This window comes from Macaca nemestrina, chromosome 12 (assembly GCF_043159975.1).
Source record: "Macaca nemestrina isolate mMacNem1 chromosome 12, mMacNem.hap1, whole genome shotgun sequence".
In the NCBI taxonomy this organism is placed as follows: Eukaryota; Metazoa; Chordata; class Mammalia; order Primates; family Cercopithecidae; genus Macaca; species Macaca nemestrina.
The window spans coordinates 77,204,764-77,225,109 of record NC_092136.1 but is presented as its reverse complement, the minus strand read 5'-3'; the positions used below and the strand labels follow the sequence as shown (position 1 = coordinate 77,225,109).

General features: G+C 46.4%; 1 protein-coding gene across 4 annotated transcripts in view; it reads left to right on the top strand.

The window, feature by feature from the left end:
* The window catches only part of LOC105468805 (potassium channel tetramerization domain containing 14), a 32,514-nt gene extending 12,818 nt beyond the window's left edge, over nucleotides 1-19,696 (top strand). For 2 of the 4 annotated variants that reach the window (XM_071075352.1, XM_071075350.1), the window contains exons 2-4: nucleotides 3,513-3,672; nucleotides 11,414-11,610; nucleotides 18,173-19,696. In XM_071075352.1, the coding sequence (XP_070931453.1) occupies nucleotides 11,521-11,610; nucleotides 18,173-18,850 (768 nt within the window). In that variant the 5' untranslated portion in view covers nucleotides 3,513-3,672; nucleotides 11,414-11,520 and the 3' untranslated portion in view covers nucleotides 18,851-19,696. Of the gene's footprint in view, nucleotides 1-2,698; nucleotides 2,797-3,512; nucleotides 3,673-11,413; nucleotides 11,611-18,172 lie in introns of all 4 variants that reach the window. The other 2 variants (XM_071075351.1, XM_011719184.2) reach the window with 2 other exon arrangements.
* The last annotated feature ends 650 nt before the right edge of the window (nucleotides 19,697-20,346 follow it).

The window sequence follows — 20,346 nt, the reverse complement described above, 5'->3', positions numbered from 1 at the left end:
AAAGTAAAAAAATTTAGCTGAGCATTAGCTATAATCCCAGCTACTTGGGAGGCTGAGGCAGGAGGGTTGTTTGAGTCCAGGATGTCAAGTCTGCAGTGAGCTGTGTTAGTGACGCTGCGCTCCAGCCTAGAGTCTGGGTGACAGAGTGAGATTCTGTCTCAAAAAAAAAAAAAAAAAAAAAAAAAAAGCATTACTTACTATCAGCATTATTCTGAAGTCAATGGGATAAAGCTCTCCAAAGTGCCTGGCACAGTCAGGTCAACCTGATGTAGTCCTGGACCATTCTCTACAGACTTCGATATTTCTCAAGCAGGTATGGAACAGAGGGAGGGGAAGAGGATCCTTGTGGGTTGGCAGGGGTCTCCCTCTCTGCAGACTCACAAAGGGAACCTTGTATGGGAGCGGGTGGACAGGATGCCTCGTGGCACAGCTGAGCCCCAGACTGCCAAGCCTGGGCTGGGCTAGGCTGGGCACTCTGCCACAAGCAGCCTTCTGAGGACCCTTTCATCTGAGTCCCAGCTGCCATTTGGCTGGCTGGCCTGAAGCCCAGCCGCCTGGAGGGGGAGAGGGGCTGGCCGGGTTGTCTCCGGAAGAACAGAGGGGAATGAGTGAGGGGAGGGCAGAAGGAAGCAGTGCTTGCTCTTGGAGTCAGGCCAAAGGGAAACAAGATCCAATGATAGACAATAGCAAGGGGCTGTTTGAATTCTTTTGTTGCCCTAGTATCAAGCAAGACAGGATCACAGAGACCATCTCAGAAAATACACAAACCCCCACCATATTATAGGTGGAGAACGAGGCCCAGAGAGGGGCAGGGACTTGTCTAAGGCGATACTGCAAACTGGTGGCAGAGCCAAAACTAGAGCCCTGCTCTCTTCTCTCCTGGCCAGACTGACTCTGAAAGAGGTGCTTCATCTCTGGGAGCCTTGGGGTCCTCAAACAGAAAATGGAGGTGCTAATGCCTATTTTGAACTGCCAGGGTCAAATGTGCTAATGTAGCTGGAAAACTGAGTTTTTTTTCCTACTTTGCATTGGTGGCAAAGAAAGAACATGCAATTGGGAAAAAAAAAAAAAAAAAAGCAAGCAGATTTTATATTCCTGTCCAGGAATAGAGACAGAGAGAGCTCTTGCTCTAAAGAAATTTTCTCACTGAAGGGCCGGGCATGGTGGCTCACACCTGTAATCCCAGGACTTTGGGAGGCTGAGGCGGGTGGATCACGAGGTCAGGAGATCGAGACTATCCTGGCTAACACGGTGAAAGCCCGTCTCTACTAAAAAATAGAAAAAAAAATTAACCGGGTGTGGTGGTGGGCACCTGTGGTCCCAGCTACTTGGGAGGCTGAGGCAGGAGAATGATGTGAACCTGGGAGGCGGAGCTACCAGGGAGCCAAGATCTCGCCACTGTACTCCAGCCTGGGCGACAGAGCGAGACTCTGACTCAAAAAGAAAAAAAGAAAAGAAAAGAAAAGAAAAGAAATTTTCTCACTGAACTGTGGAAAACTGGGGAGTTTTAAAGAGTTAGAGGTGGGGCAAAGAAGTATGTAAACACATTCAGGGAGGAACTCCAGATGCACAGGTGCACATCATAAACATGCCTTTTCATACATATGGTCAGAAAATGGTGGTGATTTTCTTCTCTGGATGGAGATTTTAGCATGATAATGATATGTTGATGATCTACAGGTAACAAGGGGTCACTGGTTCTGATTAGCACAGGGCTTATCTTCCTCTGGTAATTGGTGCAGGGTCCTGAAGCTCCTGCGGCCTCCTGGGCTATCTGGAGTTTTTGTTTGTTTGTTTGTTTGTTTGTTTGTTTGTTTTTATGAGACAGAGTCTTGCTCTGTTGCCCAGGCTGGAGTGTAGTGGTGCCATCTCGGCTCACTGTAGCCTCACACTTCTAGGTTGAAGAGATTCTCCTGCCTCAGCCTCCCAAGAAGCTGGGACCACAGGCATAAGTCACTATACTCAGCTAATTTTTGTATTTTTTATAGACACAGAGTTTCACCATATTGCCTAGGCTGGTCTCAAACTCCTGGACTCAAGAGATCCTCCCGCCTCAGCCTCCAAAGTGCTGGGATTACAGATGTCCGCCACCTTGCCCGGCTCTTGAAGTTAAGCAAGGCCACTTATAGATAAAGAGACTAGAAAACGCTGGGTGCAGTTGCTCATGCCTATAACCCCAGTACTTTGGGAAACTTTTAGTTCAAGTGACTTTAATCTTTGGGAAATAAAAACAGTTTTAATGATAATTGGTAAAATACAAATGTCTTCAAAATGTAAATATGTGATCTAAATTATGCGGGTCAGATACTAGGTTTGCTAAATGTTTTAAGATTGTAAACTGCTTCTTTAGCCTTTGAGAACTGCTTGACTTGACTGCTTTACAATTTGGTAAGGCCTGGGGACATATGGAATTAACCACACCCCTAACTTTTGGATACTACAGAGGGCCCCTGGAGCATCCAAAAAGAGAGGTAACCAGGATTATTTGACATGTTTAGTTACATGCGATTGCCAAAATCAAAATAATGTTTAACCTGCTTCCAGCTATATTTTAGTGAATAATATTAATACATGTTCCAAATTGTATAGGATTTCTAAAACTCTCTCTGAGTATGTGCTATCAATCATAATTAAGGTTATTATGTTGTGTTTTTTTTTTTTTTTTTTTTCAAGACAGAATTTTGCTCTTGTTGCCCAGGCTGGAGTGCAATGGCGTGATCTTGGCTCACCACAACTTCCATCTCCCGGGTTCAAGTGATTCTCCTGCCTCAGCCTCCCAAGTAGCTGGGATTACAGGTATCCGCCACCATACCCAGCTAATTTTGTATTTTAAGTAGAGATGGGGTTTCTCCATGTTGGTCAGGCTAGTCTGGAACTCCCGACCTCAGGTGATTGCCTGCCTCTGCCTCCCAAAGTGCTGGGATTACAGGCATGGACCACCACACCCCGCCTGTGTTAAGTTACTGTAGGCCATGGAAATAACCAAATTTCTTTTTCAATCATGTTTTTTACTATAACTACCCTGGATATTTTGCCATTCACAGACAATTGTTGTCTTGCTTTGATTCTTTTCAAAAGATGGTTTATAATCAGCTATAGAACTTTGATAGGTGCTCTTAAATGCAGGTTTCTGATATCTTTGGAGATGTGACATTGGAATAAAGGAAAAATGTACAGGACTCATGAAGAGCTGAAATGTTAGTGAATATCAAGCAGAACAACTGTTAACAGAATGAACTGAAGTAATAGAAAACTGAAGTAATCTTTTAAACTTTTTGCTTAAAACATTGGTGGTCCTTGTTTTGTTTTTCAGAGTCAAGGAAACTTATTTTGAGCTATTTACAACCTTTAAAAATTGAGTAGGGTATACTCCTATGAACAAACTTAGGAACATATTTGTCTCTCTCTGCCTGGTTTCTCTAGAATTTGGAAACTATTTGTGAATATTCTTAACTTATGGCAATGTGGTTGTTTGCATCAGTCCAATAAGAATGCATTTTCTTTTGCAACAGGACACATTGGAGAAACTGATTGATATACCAAGACTTTGACTGGAAGGGTGTGCTTCACTTTGAGGAATCAAGCTCGACTTGCAGAGCCAATAAAAGCCCCTTGGGAAAACTGGCCTCATACCTTGTCTACACAGTTCCCATACAGGGTTTCTAACCTGTGGTGAGTAAAGAATGTCACTTTCTTTTTTTTTTTTTTTTTTTTTTTTTTTGAGACGAGGTCTCACTTTGTCTCCCAGGCTAGAGTGCAGTGGCACAGTCTTGGCTCACTGCAACCTCTGTCTCCTGGATTCAAGCAATTATCTGCCTCAACCTCCCAAGTAGCTGAGTTTACAGGCACTCACCACCATGCCCGGCTAATTTTTTGTATTTTTTTTTTTTTTTTTTTTTTTTTTAGACGGAGTCTCGCTCTGCCACCCAGGCTGGAGTGCAGTGGCCGGATCTCAGCTCACTGCAAGCTCCGCCTCCCGGGTTTACGCCATTCTCCTGCCTCAGCCTCCCAAGTAGCTGGGACTACAGGCGCCCGCCACCTCGCCCGGCTAGTTTTTTGTATTTTTTAGTAGAGACGGGGTTTCACCGTGTTAGCCAGGATGGTCTCGATCTCCTGACCTCGTGATCCGCCCGTCTCGGCCTCCCAAAGTGCTGGGATTACAGGCTTGAGCCACCGCGCCCGGCCTAATTTTTTGTATTTTTAGTAGAGATGGGGTTTCACCATCTTGGCTAGGCTGGTCTTGAACTCCTGACCTTGTGATCCACCTGCCTTGGCCTCCCAAAGTGCTGGGATTACAGGCATGAGCCACCGCACCTGGCCCAAAAATGTCACTTTCTAACACAACCAAGAGCCCCACGTTCTTTGGACCTCAAGAAGGGAGGAATTTACCCAACTCATAGGTATTTGAGGGTACAAACCCATGGCTGGGCTCAGCTTTAAAAAGTCTTATCTGAGATTCCTTGTGGAACTGAGTTCCATCAAAACCTATTTAAAAATCCTAGTAAAAATAATTATTCTGGCTGAACTTTATGCAAATAATCAGGCCAACCATAAGACTAAAGTTTATTTTGCAAAAAACTCAGTCCTATCATGATCTGTTTTTGACAAAAGTGAGAACTGGAGAGAGAAAAATTAAGTTTCAAAACTTATCATACACTTGACATTACATTCCAGTTTCATTAATTGTTTTTAAGTTTTTGCCTACATTTTAAATTAACCCTGCGTATTCCTGTGAACCAACCAGTGACTTCTGGGTAAAAACAGAAAATCTGGATCAATATACTAGTTCTGGGGAATTACCCTGCAAATACTGTCAGGTGATAAGAGTAAATAGGGTGCCCATAACTGGGAGGTTTCTTTGTTTGGTAAAATAAGACCAAGGGAGCTAACCAAAGCCAAGCCCCATGCACCCAAATCTTAGCAGGCATAACTATAGTCACTAGTTTTCTCGGTGTGTCAGCAACTTCAGGATTTCTAAGCTGTCCTTACCCCTTGTTTCGTTTTTATACATATCTCTTTTTTTTTTTTGAAACGGAGTCTTGCTCTGTTGCTCAGGCTGGAGTGCAGTGGCGTGATCTCGGCTCACTGCAACCTCTGCCTCCCAGGTTCAAGCGATTCTCACGCCTAAGCCTCCCCAGTAGCTAGGATTACAAGTGTGCACCACCATGCCCAACTAATTTTTGTTTTTTTAGTAGAGATGGGTTTTCACCATGTTGGTCAGGCTGGTCTCAGACTCCTGATCTGAAGTGATCTGCCCACCTTGGCCTCCCAAAGTGCTGGGATTATAGGTGTGAGCCACTGCGTTTTTATGAATGTCTTTTAATAACCCGGTTTGTCTCTTCTCACCTCCCAGGATCAAGTGATCCTTCTACCTTACCCTCCTGAGTAGCTGGGACTACACATGTGTGCCACCATACCCAGTTAATTTTTATATTTTCTGTAGAGATGGGTTTTGCCATGTTTCCCAGGCTGGTCTCAAACTCCTGGGCTCAACTGATCTGTCGACCTCAGTCTTTCAAAGTGCTGCGATCACAGGTGTGAGTCACCACGCCTGGCTCCACGTTACAATATGCTTGTCATGTCCCCTTAGGATGCTATATATATATATATATATATATATATATGTATATATATATATATTTTTTTTTTAGATGGACACTCGCTCTATTGCCAAAGCTGGAACGCAGTGGTGTGATCTGGGCTCACCGCAACCTCCGCCTCCTGGGTTCAAGCAATTCTCCTGCCTCAGCCTCCCGAGTAGCTGGGACTATAGGCGCACGCCACCTTGTCCAGCTAATTTTGTATTTTTGGTAGATACAGGGTTTCACTATGTTGGCCAAGCTGGTCTCGAACTCTTGACCTCATGATACACCCACCTCAGCCTCCAAAAGTGCTGAGATTACAGGCATGAGCCACTGTGCCTGGCCCCTTAGGATGCTCTTGACTGTGACAGTTTCTCAGATTTTTCCTCTTTTGGGTGACTTTGATAGTTTTGAGGAGTACTGGTCAGTTATATTATAGGATGTTCATCTATTGAAATTTCTCTGATGCTTTTCTCAAGATTGAACTGAGGTTATGAGTTTTGGGGAGGAAGATCATTTTCCTCACATCACATCAAGGGTATATACTCAGTACTATAAACAAAAAATAAAATTCTTAGCCCCCCAACCATCTGAAAGGACCCCTCTTCCCCGCCAAAGGCATTCCAAAGTTAACCTGAAAAACTAGTTCAGGCCATGACTGGAAGGGGGTCAGACATGCCTCATTATGCCCTTCCCCCTTTTGGAATTCGGCACAGCTGACCAGTATTACCATCAAAACAGAGACCTTAAGTCTGTCAGTCTGTCAGTCATGCACAAAGTCTGTCAGCCTTTAAGTCTGATAAGAAATATTTGCAATCTATTCTCTCTGAAGCCTGCTACCTGGAGGCTTCATCTGTATGATAAAACCTTGGTCAGGCCGGGCGCGGTGGCTCAAGCCTGTAATCCCAGCACTTTGGGAGGCCGAGACGGGCGGATCACGAGGTCAGGAGATCGAGACCATCCTGGCTAACACGATGAAACCCCGTCTCTACTAAAAAATACAAAAAACTAGCCGGGCGACATGGTGGGCGCCTATAGTCCCAGCTACTCAGGAGGCTGAGGCAGGAGAATGGCGTGAACCTGGGAGGTGGAGCTTGCAGTGAGCTGAGATCCGGCCACTGCACTCCATCCTGGGCGACAGAGCAAGACTCTGTCTCAAAAAAAAAAAAAAAGCCTTGGTCTACACCACCCTTTATAGTAACCCAGGCATCCCTTTCTATTGATCTCAGGTCTTTAGATAATAACCCACTGACAAGCAGAAAATCCTTGCTTTTTAATTTTCATCTTTTAAAAATAGAGATGGGGTCTGGCTGGGCGTGGTGGCTCACGCCTGTAATCCTAGCACCTTGGGAGGCCAAGGCAGGCAGATCATGAGGTTAGGAGATCGAGACCATCCTGGTCAATATGGTGAAACCCCATTTCTACTAAAAATACAAACATGAGCTGGTTGTGGTGGTACATGCCTGTAATCCCAGCTACTTGGGAGGCTGAGGCAGGAGAATTGCTTGAACCTGGGAGGCGGAGATTGCAGTGAGCCAAGATTGCACCACAGTACTTCAGCCTGGTGACGGAGCCAGATTCCGCCTCAAAAAAAATCCAAAAAGATACCAGGTCTTGCTATGCTGCCCAGGTTGGTCCCCAACTCCTGGGCTCAAGCTATATGTCTACCTTAGCTTCCCAAAGTGCTATAATTATATGCATGAGTTTCCACACCTGCCCACCAATCAGAAAATCATTGAATCTTCTCATGACCTGGAAGCCCCACATCCCCTTCCAGCTGTCCAGTCTTTTCGGACCTAACCAATGCATATCATACATGTATTAATTGGTATCTTCATTTTTATTACATGTTAATTAATTATCTTTTTTTTTTTTTTTTTTTGAGACAGAATCTCGCTCTGTTGCCCAGGCTAGAGTGCAGTGGTATAATCTCAGCTCACTGCAACCTCCACCTCCCAGGATCAAGCAATTCTCCTGCCTCAGCCTCCTGAGTAGCTGGGACTACAGGCACATGCCACCACGCCAGCTAATTTTTTGTCCTATTAGTAGAGTTGGGGTTTGACCATGTTCGCCAGGTTAGTGCCGAACTCCTGACCTCAAATGATCTGCCCACGTTGGCCTCTCAAAGTGCTGGGATTACAGGTGTGAGCCACTACACCTGGCCTTATTTATTTATTTATAATCTCTAGTCCAACAGAGATACCTCCCAGGCTCAAGAGATCCTCTTACCTCAGCCTCCCAAGTAGCTGAGACTACAGGCACATGCCACCGTGCCTGACTAAGTTTTGTACTTTTTGTAGACATAGGGTGTCACCATGTTGCCCAGGCTGGACTTGAACTCCTGGGGTCAAGTGATCCTCCCATCTTGGCCTCCCGGATCCTCTCCCTTGGGATTACAGACTGAGCCATTGATGCCTAGCCAATTCATGTCTTTTCTTTTTTCTCTCTTTTTTATTTTTTTATTTTGGGATGGAGTCTTACTCTGTCTCCCAGGCTGGAGTGCAATGGTGCGATCTCAGCTCACTGCAACATCTGCCTCCCAGATTCAAGTGATTTTCCTGCCTCAGCCTCCTGAGTAGCTGGAGTTACAGGCACACACCACCATGCCTGGCTAATTTTTACATTTTTAGTAGAGATGGGGTTTCACCATGTTGGCCAGGCTGGTCTCAAATTCCTGACTTCAAATGATCCACCTGCCTTGGCCTCCCAAAGTGGTGAGATTACAGGCATGAGCCACCATGCACGGCCCTAATGTCTTATGTCTGCTTGAATACATAAAACCAAGTTGTAGCCTGACCACCTTGGGTACATGACCTGAGGACATCCTGAGGTTGTATTGTGGGCATGTTCTTAACCTTGGCAAAATAAACTTCTAAATTGGTTGAGACTTGTCTCAGATACTTTTTGGTTTACAGCAAGCACGCACTGTCGTCATGATCAATAACTGTTGGCACTGACTTTGGTCACCTGGCTAGAGTAGTATTGATCAGTTTCCCCAATGTAAAGTTTCTTCTCTTTTTCCTCCTTCCCATATTGTACTCGTTGGAAGAAGTCCCAATGCATAACCCACACTTAAGGAGTGGGAAATTATGCTCCCTCTCCTTTAGAGTTATATTTTAACTCTAGGAAAACAACCCCACAAAACAGATACCTAACTCTTTTCACCATTGGGCATGCTTTGTACTCCAAGCAGCTGCCTTGGGCTGGCTAAATAGTCTACACTGGCCACTGTTAAAGTAAATTAAAATGGAGATCAGGCCTGAAGAATCCCTGGCCAGACAATGCTAGTTAGGCCTCATAAAGGAACTCAGACTTGCTTGATTTGCAAACATAAGCAAAACTTAACTTGGGTCATTGTGATGGTTAATACTGAGTGTCAACTTGATTGGATTGAAGGACACAAAGTATTGATCCTGGGTGTGTCTGTGAGGGTGTTCCCAAAGGAGATTAACATTTGAGTCAGAGGGCTGGGAAAGGCCGACCCACCTTTAATCTGGGTGGGCACAATCTAAGCAGCTGCCAGTGTGGCTAGAATATAAACAGGCAGAAAAATGTGAAAAGAGAGACTGGCCTAGCCTCCCAGCCTACATCTTTTTCCCTTGCTGGATGCTTCCTTCCCTCGAACATCAGACTCCAAGTTCTTCACTTTTGGAATTCGGACTGGCTCTCCTTGCTTCTTAGCCTGCCAATGGCCTGTTGTGGGACCTTGGGTTCGTGTGAGTTAATACTTAATAAACTCCCCTTTATATATATATACACATATATGTGTGTGTGTGTATATATATACACATATATGTATATATATATAAAGCAGAGTTTAAAAAGTAATGGAATATATGTATACACACATATATGTATGTGTGTGTGTATGTGTATATATATATACCATTAGTTTTTTTGTTTTTTTGTTTTTTTTGAGATGGGATTACATTCTTGTTGCCCAGGCTGGAGTGCAATGGCTTGATCTGGGCTTACTGCAACCTCCACCACCTAGGTTCAAGTGATTCTTCTGCCTTAGCCTCCCAAGTAGCTGGGATTAAAGGTGCCCACCACCACGCCCAGCTAATTTTTTGTATTTTGTAGACATGGGGTTTCACCATGTTGGTCAGGCTAGTCTTGAACTCCTAACCTCAGGTGATCCACCTGCCTTGGCCTCCCAAAGTGCTGAGATTACAGGTGTGGGCCACCGTGCCCAGCCCCATTCCATTAGTTCTGTCCCTCTAAAGAACCCTGACTAATACAGTCATTTCTGGTAAATGCTAATGTTAGACAGAAACAAAACTTAACATTAGCCAATCACAAGCAACCAACTAACATATAATTAAGTAACTAGGGACTTTTCAACAAAGGAAACCAAAAAAGGTGATTTCGTAACTGTAACCAATGAAATATATGTGTGTGTGTGTGTGTGTGTGTGTGTGTGTATATATATATATATATATATATTTTTTTTTTTTTCCCCCTGAGAGGGAATCTTACTTTGTTGCCCAGGCTGGAGTTCAGTGGTGCAATCTTTGATCACTGCAAGCTCTGCCTCCCATGTTCCAGCAATTCTCCTGGTTCAGAGTCCCAAGTATCTGGGATTACAGGCACGCACCACCACACCCAGCTAATTTTTGTATTTTTAGTAGAGACAAGGTTTCACCATTTTGGTCAGGCTGGTCTCGAACTTCTGACCTCAAATGATCTGTCTGCCTTGGCCTCCCAAAGTGCTAGAATTACAGGCATGAGCCACCGTGCCTGTCCCCAGTAAAATATCTTGTTTCCACATTCTCCCCATAAATATTTGCCTCTGATGCATTGTCATGGGAACATTCAACCTTTTTCCATCTGGTGTTTCCCAATTCAAGAATTGCCTGTTATCCAAGTACACTCTTAAAAAAGTTTTGTTGAGCCTCAGATTTTACATTTTAACACCACCCTACCTCCTAGGGTGCTGGTTTTCTGATCTGTAAAATGGTGTTGACGATATTTCACTCCCTAGGACTGTAGGGAATAGAAAGTCTCTAGCTGTCAATGTCAGTCAATGTCAACTCCCTCTGCCTCCCCCATTTCACTCCTGGGAACTCTGAGGCCCAGAGAGGGGCATTAACTAGTGTCAACTTTAATAACGGGATTCAGGCAATACGTTTAAATAATTTATTTAAGCGTAAAGTTTGAGAATGGCCAAGCGGGGGACACAGGCTCCAATAAGCTGGGTTCAGTGCTCTTGAGTAGAGTGGTTTGAGGGTCATTCATTTATATAAGCAAGGTCTGGGGAATAATAAGCAATAATAATAATAAGAAGAAGAAGCAAGGTCTGGGGAAGCTTAACAGAATTTTAACATTTTCCATATTAGTTAAGTGTATAGTTACAGCAATTTAATTGATTCTAGGCAGTGTTTCTGTTTGAGAAAGGTACATTTAACATTCCACATTAAGATGTAATATTCAAACGGTCTTTTATCTCAGTCATGGGGTCTTTCATCTCAGGTGCCATCTGATCTAAGCCGCAAAAGAAAATATAGGAAGAGGCAAGGTGCTGTGGCTCAGGCCTGTAATCCCACCACTTTGGGAGGCTGAGGTAGGAGGATCACTTGAGCCCGGGAGGTTGAGGCTGCAGTGAGCCTGATCTGCCACTGCACTTCAGCCTGGGCGACAGAGTGAGACCCTGTCTCTGGGGAAAAAAAAAAAAAAAGAAAGAAAAGGAAGGAAATTAATCTATATCAAAAGGTCAGTACTTAAAGGGTCTGCTCCATTTCTCAGTCTCCAAAGTCAGCCCTCCTCAGGGTCTAACAACTTTTAAAAGCCCTAAATAGACAGACTGTTCATTTCCTTCTGCACTTGGCCAGGTCTCACTAAAAGCCACGCCTGTCCCAGCCCCGTCCCGCCTTGAGCCTCGGTGTCCCCACCTAGGGGCGGGCAGCCAGGGGCACTTCCGCTGGCCCAAGTGATCTGCATGTGGCAGGGCTGCGCAGTGGAGCGGCCAGCGGCCAGGATGACGAGCCAGACCCCTCTGCCCCAGTCCCCCCGGCCCGGGCGGCTGACGGTAAGTGCGAGGCTAGCTGAGTCCCCGCGCCTCTGCCCTCCCTTCCAGTTTCTCCCGCCCGTCCGTCGCAGCCGGCCGAGCCCCCTACTTCTGGCGCACTGTCTCCCTGCACCTCGGGCTGGTCGCTCTCTTCTGTCTTTGCTATCCCTCCTGCTCGGATGGCTCTCCTTTCGCGCCTCGGTGTCCCTTTCTGGTTTGGCTCTGTCCAGCCTCTCCTTTTTGCCCTTTTGCTTCCTCCCTCTGCATTCGGTCTTTAGTTCCACTCCCTTCTCTCTTCCCCCGGGCTTGTCCTAGTCCAGGGCTTCTCCTCTGCTCCTCCTTCTCCCCTGCTCCCCGTGGGAGAAGCCCATCCAACCAGCTTAGCCAGAGGATCTTTCCCTCACCCGCAGCCCTCTCCAACCTGCCCCTGCCCCTGCCCTCTGGCTGGGACCCGAATCCCTCTGCTTGCCTGCCTGGTCCCCGGGCTTGGGTGAGGGGAGTTGGGGAGGAGGATGGGGAAAAGGCTGGCTGCACTCTAGAAGCAGAACACTCGGGTTCTCTCCTGCACTGAGAATCATCCTGAAGACCTGGAGGGAGGGAAAGCAGATCCAGCAGCAGGTCAGCGTGGCTCTCTCTAATAGGGCCATGGTCACGTCATTGCTGTTGGCTATTGACAAAGTCACATGCCTAGTGCCAGGATCACCCTAGGTGCTCAATAAATGCCTGCATGAATTACTGGGGAAGTGTAACGCACTGTGCATGATGCCAGGTAGGGCAAGATTGGGGAACAGAACACTAGATGCTCCTGTAAATCAGAGGATATTCCCCTCCCTTAGGAGCCTCACAGCCTTCTTGTTTGTTTGTTTGTTTGTTTGTTTTTGTTAAAATAGAGACAGGGTCTTGCCATGTTGGTGAGACCCAGGTTGGTCTTGAACTCCTGGTTGAAACCCCAGACTGGACTCAAACTCTTAGGCTCAGGCAATCCTCCTACCTCAGTCTCCCAAAGTGCTGGGATTACATGCGTGAAACACAGCACTTGGCCAGGAACCTTGCAATCAATGAACAAACAGGGAATTATAAGGGAAGAACTGCCAGGCCAGTGGAAGTATAGTAGTGTAGGACTTTCTGGGACCACAATGAGACAACCCACCCCGAAGGACTCCCAGAGGAATTCATCTGAAGGATGAGTAGGGTCAGAGAAAGGAGTGTGGATGGCAAGTGAGTGAGCTTCTGGAGGTGAGGGGGCCTGGCTTGCTCCGGATTGGAGGGGTGGGGAGCAACCGGCGGTTCTGGTAGCTGATTGCGAGGGGTGAAGTAGCAGCCCAGTTGCAAAGGGCCTCTAAACCTTGTTATGGAGTCTGGAGTTTATCGGGAAGGGAATGAAAAGTTGCTCAAGTGTTTAATGCAGGGAGTGATAGGATCAGATTTGTACTTCAGAAAAGGTACTCTCAGCCAGGCGTGGTAGCTCATGCCTGTAGTCCCAGCACTTTGGGAGGCAGAGCGGGTGGATCACCTAGCTCCGGAGTTTGAGACCAGCCTGGCCAACATGGCGAAATCCTGTCTCTATAAAAAATACAGAAATTAGCTGGACATAGTGGCACACGCTTGTAGTCCCAGCCACTCTGGAGGCTGATACAGGAGAAACGCTTCAGCCTCGGAGGTGGAGGTTGCAGTGAGTCGAGATTGTACCACTGCACTCCAGCCTGGGCAAGAGTGAGACCTTGTCTCAAAACAAAAAACAAACAAAAACAAAAAACAAAAAGGAGCTTAGGAACAGGGCTGAGGTCTTGTTTGATAAAGAAATGGAGCTGAAGATGTCCGCACAGGAAACTTTTTTTCTTTGAGACAGGGTCTCCCTCTGTCACCCAGGCTGGAGTGCAGTGGCGCAGTCTTGGCTCACTGCAACCTCTGTCTTCCGGGTTCAAGCAATTATCCTGCCTCAGCCTCCCAAGTAGCTGGGATTACAGGTGTGCGCCACCAGGGCCCAGCTAATTTTTTGTATTTTTAGTAGAGATGGGGTTTTGCCATGTTGGCCATGCTGCTCTTGAACTCTTGGCCTCAAGTGATCCTCCCACCTGGGCCTCCCAAAGTGTTGGGATTATAGGCGTGGGCCACTGCACCCAGCCTATTTTTTGAAGCATCTGGAAATTAGCTTCAGAAAGGACATTGGATGTGATTGGATCTGTTAGACTTTCAGAGCTGGGGGAGCTTAGAGTTCTCTTGGTCCATTTTACCTTCCTGTTTCACAGATAATAAGCTTAGGCCCAGAGAAGGAAAGCAAAGGGCCCTGGGCACATATCTAAGTATTGGCAGTAGTGGGGCAGGATGTTGGGAAGGATGGGAGTGAGGCACCCATATTGTGTTGGAGTCATGCTGATACAGGTTTCATCTCAGCTCCAACTTCATCACATCCTAGCTGTGTGACTTCTCTCTGAACTTTCCTTGCCTGTAATATGGGGATATTAGGAGGGCCTGGGAGCTTTCAGCAATGTAGGAGTAATGAGAACATATTGGTCCATTCAAGGGGTAAAGTCTGCAAGTTGGCATTTAACTGGGTGCTTTACAGAGGTGACCTCAGGGTTAACCAAATAGTCCTGCCAAGGGGCCTTGAGGTTTTTGGGAGAAAGAGTCAGAGGTTCTGGGCTTATTTTTCTCAGCTCTATTGTTTGGCTGCTGTCAAGATGCATCCTCTCCTCTGCCTTCTCCCTTCCAGTAAGCAGAACTGTCCCCTGGTAGGAGATGTTGTCATGGCAATCAGATTTCTCCAGTAGTTCAGTTGCCTTTCTCTCTCTCTCTTTTTTTTTTTTTTTTTTTTGGTTTTGAGACAGCCTCGCTTTGTCGCTCAGGCTGGAGTGCAGTGGCCGGATCTCGGCTCACTGCAAGCTCCACCTCCCGAGTTTACGCCATTCTCCTGCCTCAGCTTCCCTAGTAGCTGGGACTACAGGCGCCCGCCACCGCGCCCGGCTATAGTTTTTTTGTATTTTTTAGTAGAGACGGGGTTTCACCGTGTTAGCCAGGATGGTCTCGATCTCCTGACATCGTGATCCGCCCGTCTCGGCCTCCCAAAGTGCTGGGATTACAGGCTTGAGCCACCGCGCCCGGCCTGCCTTTGGCTCTCTTAACTCCAGTACTTTAATCTTAGAAGGAGAGCCCACAGACCAGTTGAGAATGAGGACACACCTAAATCAGACTGAGTGACATTCCTGAGCCCTGTCCCCATCTCCACTCTTGTGGTAAAATCTTCAGGTTGGAAATCCAGCCTTCCCTCTAACACCACGCATCTATTCCGCAGCAGCAGTCGTCACATCCCTTAGGAAACCTTCTCTGACAGCCTCCGATACACATCCACAAAAAGACCTGACCCCTCCTACCTTTGAGTCTTCCCTCTCAGCACCTACGTGCTTAAGCCATCTGTTTCCCTCTCCCCTGTGAGTTTCTTGAAAGCAGGGACTGTGTCCTGTTCTGTTTGGCACAAGGTTTGCATGTAATAGGCCCAACATACATTTTGTTGAATGAATGAGTCACTAAAGGAATGAAGAGTGAAGGTATTGGAAGACTGAAGGTAATTTATGTAATGACTAAGAGCTCCAGCTTGAAGTAAAATGGACCTGAATTCAAATTTTGACATCATCACTTAATAGCCAGTCTCAGGCAACTTTCTTCATCTCTTTAAGCCTTAGTTTCTTCTTCTGTAAAATGGAGATTTAATATGTTCTTCATGGAAGTGTTGTGAGGGCTGAATTAGATAATCCATTTAAAGCACTACACAGAGTTACTAGACTGTCTGTTTCCATATCCCTCTTCCCACCAACCTTCCCACTAGGCATACATTTTGTTGAATGAATGAGTCACTAAGGGAATGAAGAGTGAAGGTATTGGAAGACTGAAGGTAATTCATTTATGTAATCACTAAGAGCTCAAGCTTGGAGTAAAACGGACCTGAGTTCAAATTCTGACATCATCACTTAATAACCAGTCTTAGTGCTCAGCCCAGGGTCTGGCACAGAGAGGTGGCCTCTAAAAGTTCTGTTGAACAACTAAACTTAACTTGCATTTGCACTGCACTTCACAGTTCATGACGCAGTTTTACACCCACAATATGTAGAGTTACTGGCCTTTTCATTACCAAGAATATTCCTGTTATTATTGGAGTCCCATGGGACCATATTTGGAAAAACATTCATCAAACAAATTCTATTTATGCTGGGCGTGGTGGCTTGCACCTGTAATCCCACAAGCTTGGGAGGCTCAGGCAGGAGGAAGCCTTGAAGCCAGGAGTTCAAGACCAGCCTGGGCAACACAGTAAGACCCATCTCTAAAAAAAAAAATTTTTAAGTAGCCAGATACAGTGTTGAATGTCCTGTAGTCCCATTTACTTGGGAGGCTGAGGCAGGAGGATGACCTGAGCCCAAGTTCAAGGCTGCAGTAAGTTATGATCATGCCACTGCACCTGCAGCCTCGGCAACAACAGAGCAAGATCCCATCTGTTAAAAAAAATTCAATTTTCTGGCCAGGCACTATGGCTAACGCCTGTAACCCCAACACTTTGGGAGGCCGAGGTGGGCAGATTGGGGTCAGGAGTTTGAGACCAGCCTGGCCTACATGGTGAAACCCAGTCTCTACTAAAAATACAAAAATTAGCCTGGCTTGGTCGTGCACTGTACATCTGTAATCCCAGCTACAGGGTGGCCATCCCAGCTCCCAGGCTGAGGCACGAGAATTGCTTGAGCCTGGGAGGCTGAGGTTGTAGTGAGCCAAGATCACATCACTGTACTCTAGACTGGGCGACAGAGTGAGACTCTGTTTCAAAAAAAAAAAAAGAAAGAAAAAAAGAAAAAATCCCATTTTAAAATCAATCAAGGTCATGCCAACTGTTAACCAGAACTTCTGATCTACGTGAAATAAGAATTTTTGTCCCCAACTCCCAGCACAGGATGTGGATACATAGTAAATACCCAAGAAATGCTTCCCAAATGAACACATGTATGGTTTCTTTCGTCTTTCTGAAATGTTGGAAGTGTCCCTCCTCCCTTACCCCTGGCTTTTATTATATCTTAGATCAGAGCTGAGCATCCCAGGTTGGGAACTCTTGACTTCGTAACAACTCCATGTCCCCATTTTACTTCCTATTTTTTTTTTTGGAGTTGGACTCTCATTCTGTCGCCCAGGCTGGAGTGCAGTGGCACGATCTCAGCTCATTGTAACCTCTGCCTCCTGGGTTCAAGTGATTCTCCTGCCTCAGCCTCCCGAGCAGTTGGGACTGTAGGCGTGTGCTACCATGCCCGGCTAATTACTGTATTTTTAGTAGAGATGGGGTTTCACCATGTTAGCCAGGCTGGTTTTGAACTCCTGGTCTCAAGTGATCCACTCACCTTGGTCTCCCAAAGTACCGGGATTATAGGCGTGAGGCATCATGCCTGGCCTTTACTTTAAAAAAATTTTTTTCCCTTAAACCTATTTAAAAAAAATAGAGATGGAGTCTCGCTATGTTGCCCAGGCTGGTTTCCAACTCCTGGCCACAAGTGATCGTCCTGCCATGGCCTCCCAAAGTGTTGGGATTACAGGCATGAGCCACCATGCCCAGCCAATATCCCCATTTTATAGATGAGGAGACTGAGGCCTTAAGAGGGAAAAAGGCTTGCCGAAGGCCACAGACTTTGGAAGTATCATTGCTGAGACTTCCTTCCATGGCAGCCTCTTCCCATAACATTCTTCTGCTTTTGTAAGACAGAGTCCAGAGTCTTACAATATTACAATATGTATTGACAGAGTCTTACTCTGTCACCCAGGCTGGAGGGCAGTGGGGTGATCTTGGCTCACTGCAGCCTCCGCCTCCCAGGTTCAGGTGATTCTCGTGTCTCAGCCTCCCGAGCAGCTGGGATTACAGGCACGTGCCACCACACCTGGCTAATTTTTGTATTTTTAGTAAAGACAGGGTTTCACCAAGTCGGCCAGGCTTGTCTCGAACTCCTGACCTCAGATGATCTGCCTGCCTCAGCCTCCCAAAGTGCTGGGATTACAGGCGTGTGCTACCGTGCCTGGCCTCCTCCCATAACATTCTATGACCTAAAATTAAGATGCTTGAATGGGTATTCTTTTTTCAAACAGAAACCTTTCTTCCTCCTTAAAATGCCCACCCTTGGCCGGGCACTGTGGGAGGCTGAGACAGGCGGATCGTGTAAGGTCAGGAGTTTGAGAACGGCCTAGCAAACATGGCAAAACCTCGTCTTTACTAAAAATACAAAACTTAGTCAGGCATGATGGCGGGCGCCTGTAGTCCCAGCTACTAGGGAGGCTGAGGCAGAAGAGTTGCTTTAATCGAGGTGGAAGTTGCAGTGAGCCGAGATTGTGCCTCTGCACTCCAGCCTGGGCGACAGAGCGAGACTCTGTCTAAAAAAAAAAAGCCACCCCCTGGAGCAACACAGCATCAATACAACCCTCTTTAGTAAGATGGGCCTTTCACTAGCCGAAGCCAAACATTATGGCTCCCCTAAGTTTTTAATCCAGTTATTCTTTGGATAAAAATAAGTCATGAGCTCAGGGGAGACGGCGTGTTGGTTTACTCTGCCTCTTGTGCCCCCAGATGTCTACGGTTGTGGAGCTGAACGTGGGGGGTGAGTTCCACACGACCACCCTGGGTACCCTGAGGAAATTTCCGGGCTCAAAGTTGGCAGAGATGTTCTCTAGCTCAGCCAAGGCCTCCATGGATGCAGAGGGCCGCTTCTTCATCGACCGCCCCAGCACCTATTTCAGACCCATCCTGGACTACCTGCGCACTGGGCAAGTGCCCACACAGCACATCCCTGAAGTGTACCGTGAGGCTCAGTTCTATGAAATCAAGCCTTTAGTCAAGCTGCTGGAGGACATGCCGCAGATCTTTGGTGAGCAGGTGTCTCGGAAGCAGTTTCTCCTGCAAGTGCCGGGCTATGGCGAGAACCTGGAGCTCATGGTGCGCCTGGCGCGTGCAGAGGCCATAACAGCGCGGAAGTCCAGCGTGCTTGTGTGCCTGGTGGAAACGGAGGAGCAGGATGCATATTATTCAGAGGTCCTGTGTTTTCTGCAGGATAAGAAGATGTTCAAGTCCGTTGTCAAGTTTGGGCCCTGGAAGGCAGTCCTAGACAACAGTGACCTCATGCACTGCCTGGAGATGGACATTAAGGCCCAGGGGTACAAGGTATTCTCCAAGTTCTACCTGACGTACCCCACCAAAAGAAACGAATTCCATTTTAACATTTATTCATTCACCTTCACCTGGTGGTGATCCTCAGGAGCAGAGACCGTTACGAGTTCTGGCATGGCTTATGAAATTAAAAGTTGCCATCAATGCCATTTCCCTTTAATTTCACAAATATCAGGCAATTTCCAGGGTTGGTCTAGAGCCTTGCCCCTAAATATTGATCTCCCATTTAAGGACTTTCCACTCTATTGCAACTGACACCACTATATTTGCCTAGCAACTTGCAGCTGCTTCCTCTTCAAAGCCTCATGTATCTTTAAGAATGTTTCAACAATGCGTTGGCAAGAGATGTGGGATGACAACAGGAACATACAAGATACTGTGAATCTAGATGTTCTGACCTAAAGATGTAGTCTACCTAGCCCCAGCTTGTGGTCCAATCCATCTGTCTCTGGCATGTGCCCTCATGTAGCGGGTGCTTTGCTGGTCCCCTTTGTGAGATGCTGTGGGTGCTAAAACCTCAGAGCTGTCCTCTTCTCTAGAGTGGAGGTTTTCAAAGTGCATCATCAGCATTACCTGTGAACTTGCTGGAAATACAAATTCTCAGACCCCACCCCAGACCTACCGAATCAGAATTTCCAGGGGTTGGCACAGCATTCTGATTTACCAAACCCTCCAAGTGATTTTGATGTATTCTAATTTTGAGACCATCTCTAGAAAAGAATTGCTACCTCTTGTATGGAGGTACAAAAGACTGACCTCTTACATCGAGGAACTTCCTTTCCCAGAGCTCCTCATGGAATCAGGCTGAAGTCAGTCTTCTTCTGAGAGCACATTCTTACTTAATTTTTTTTTTTTTTCCTGTTCTACGCTGCTTCCCTCACTCCCCTTCTCCTAAGAGCACTCCATCAATAAACCACTTGCATGAGAGTCTCAGTTTTGGTTCTGCTTCTCAGCCAAATACAGGACTCATCCTCTAAAGGAGGATACATGTCGACGTTCATTCTTCTCCAAGTCCAGGTCTGAGATAGATGACCCCCTTCCCTGTGTAGTAGCTTGATCAGCTATTGTGGGTTGTCTGGAACTTTCTTGGGACATAGGGTTTCTTTCTTGGGACCAAAGGGTTTCTTGGGATACAGGACTTCCAGTATAAAAACTTGGAAGTCTCATCGGGTGCAGCGGCTCACAGCCTATAATCCCAGCACTTTGGGAGGCTGAGGTGGGTGGAGAACTTGAGGTCAGGGGTTCAAGACCAGCCTGGCCAACATTGTGAAACCCTAATCTGTATTAGTCTGTTTTCACACTGCTGATAAAGACATACCTGAGACTGGGCAATTTACAGAAGAAAGAGTTTTAATGGACTTACAGTTCCACATGGCTGGGGAAGCCTCACAATCATGGTGGAAATGTATATCTCACATGGCAACAGACAAGAGAGAGCAAGTGTAGGGAAACTCCCCTTTTTAAAACCATCAGCTCTCATGAGACTTACTCACTATCACGAGAACAACACAGGAAAGACCTGCCTCCATGATTCAGTTACCTCCCACAAGGTCCCTCCCACAACATGTGGGAATTCA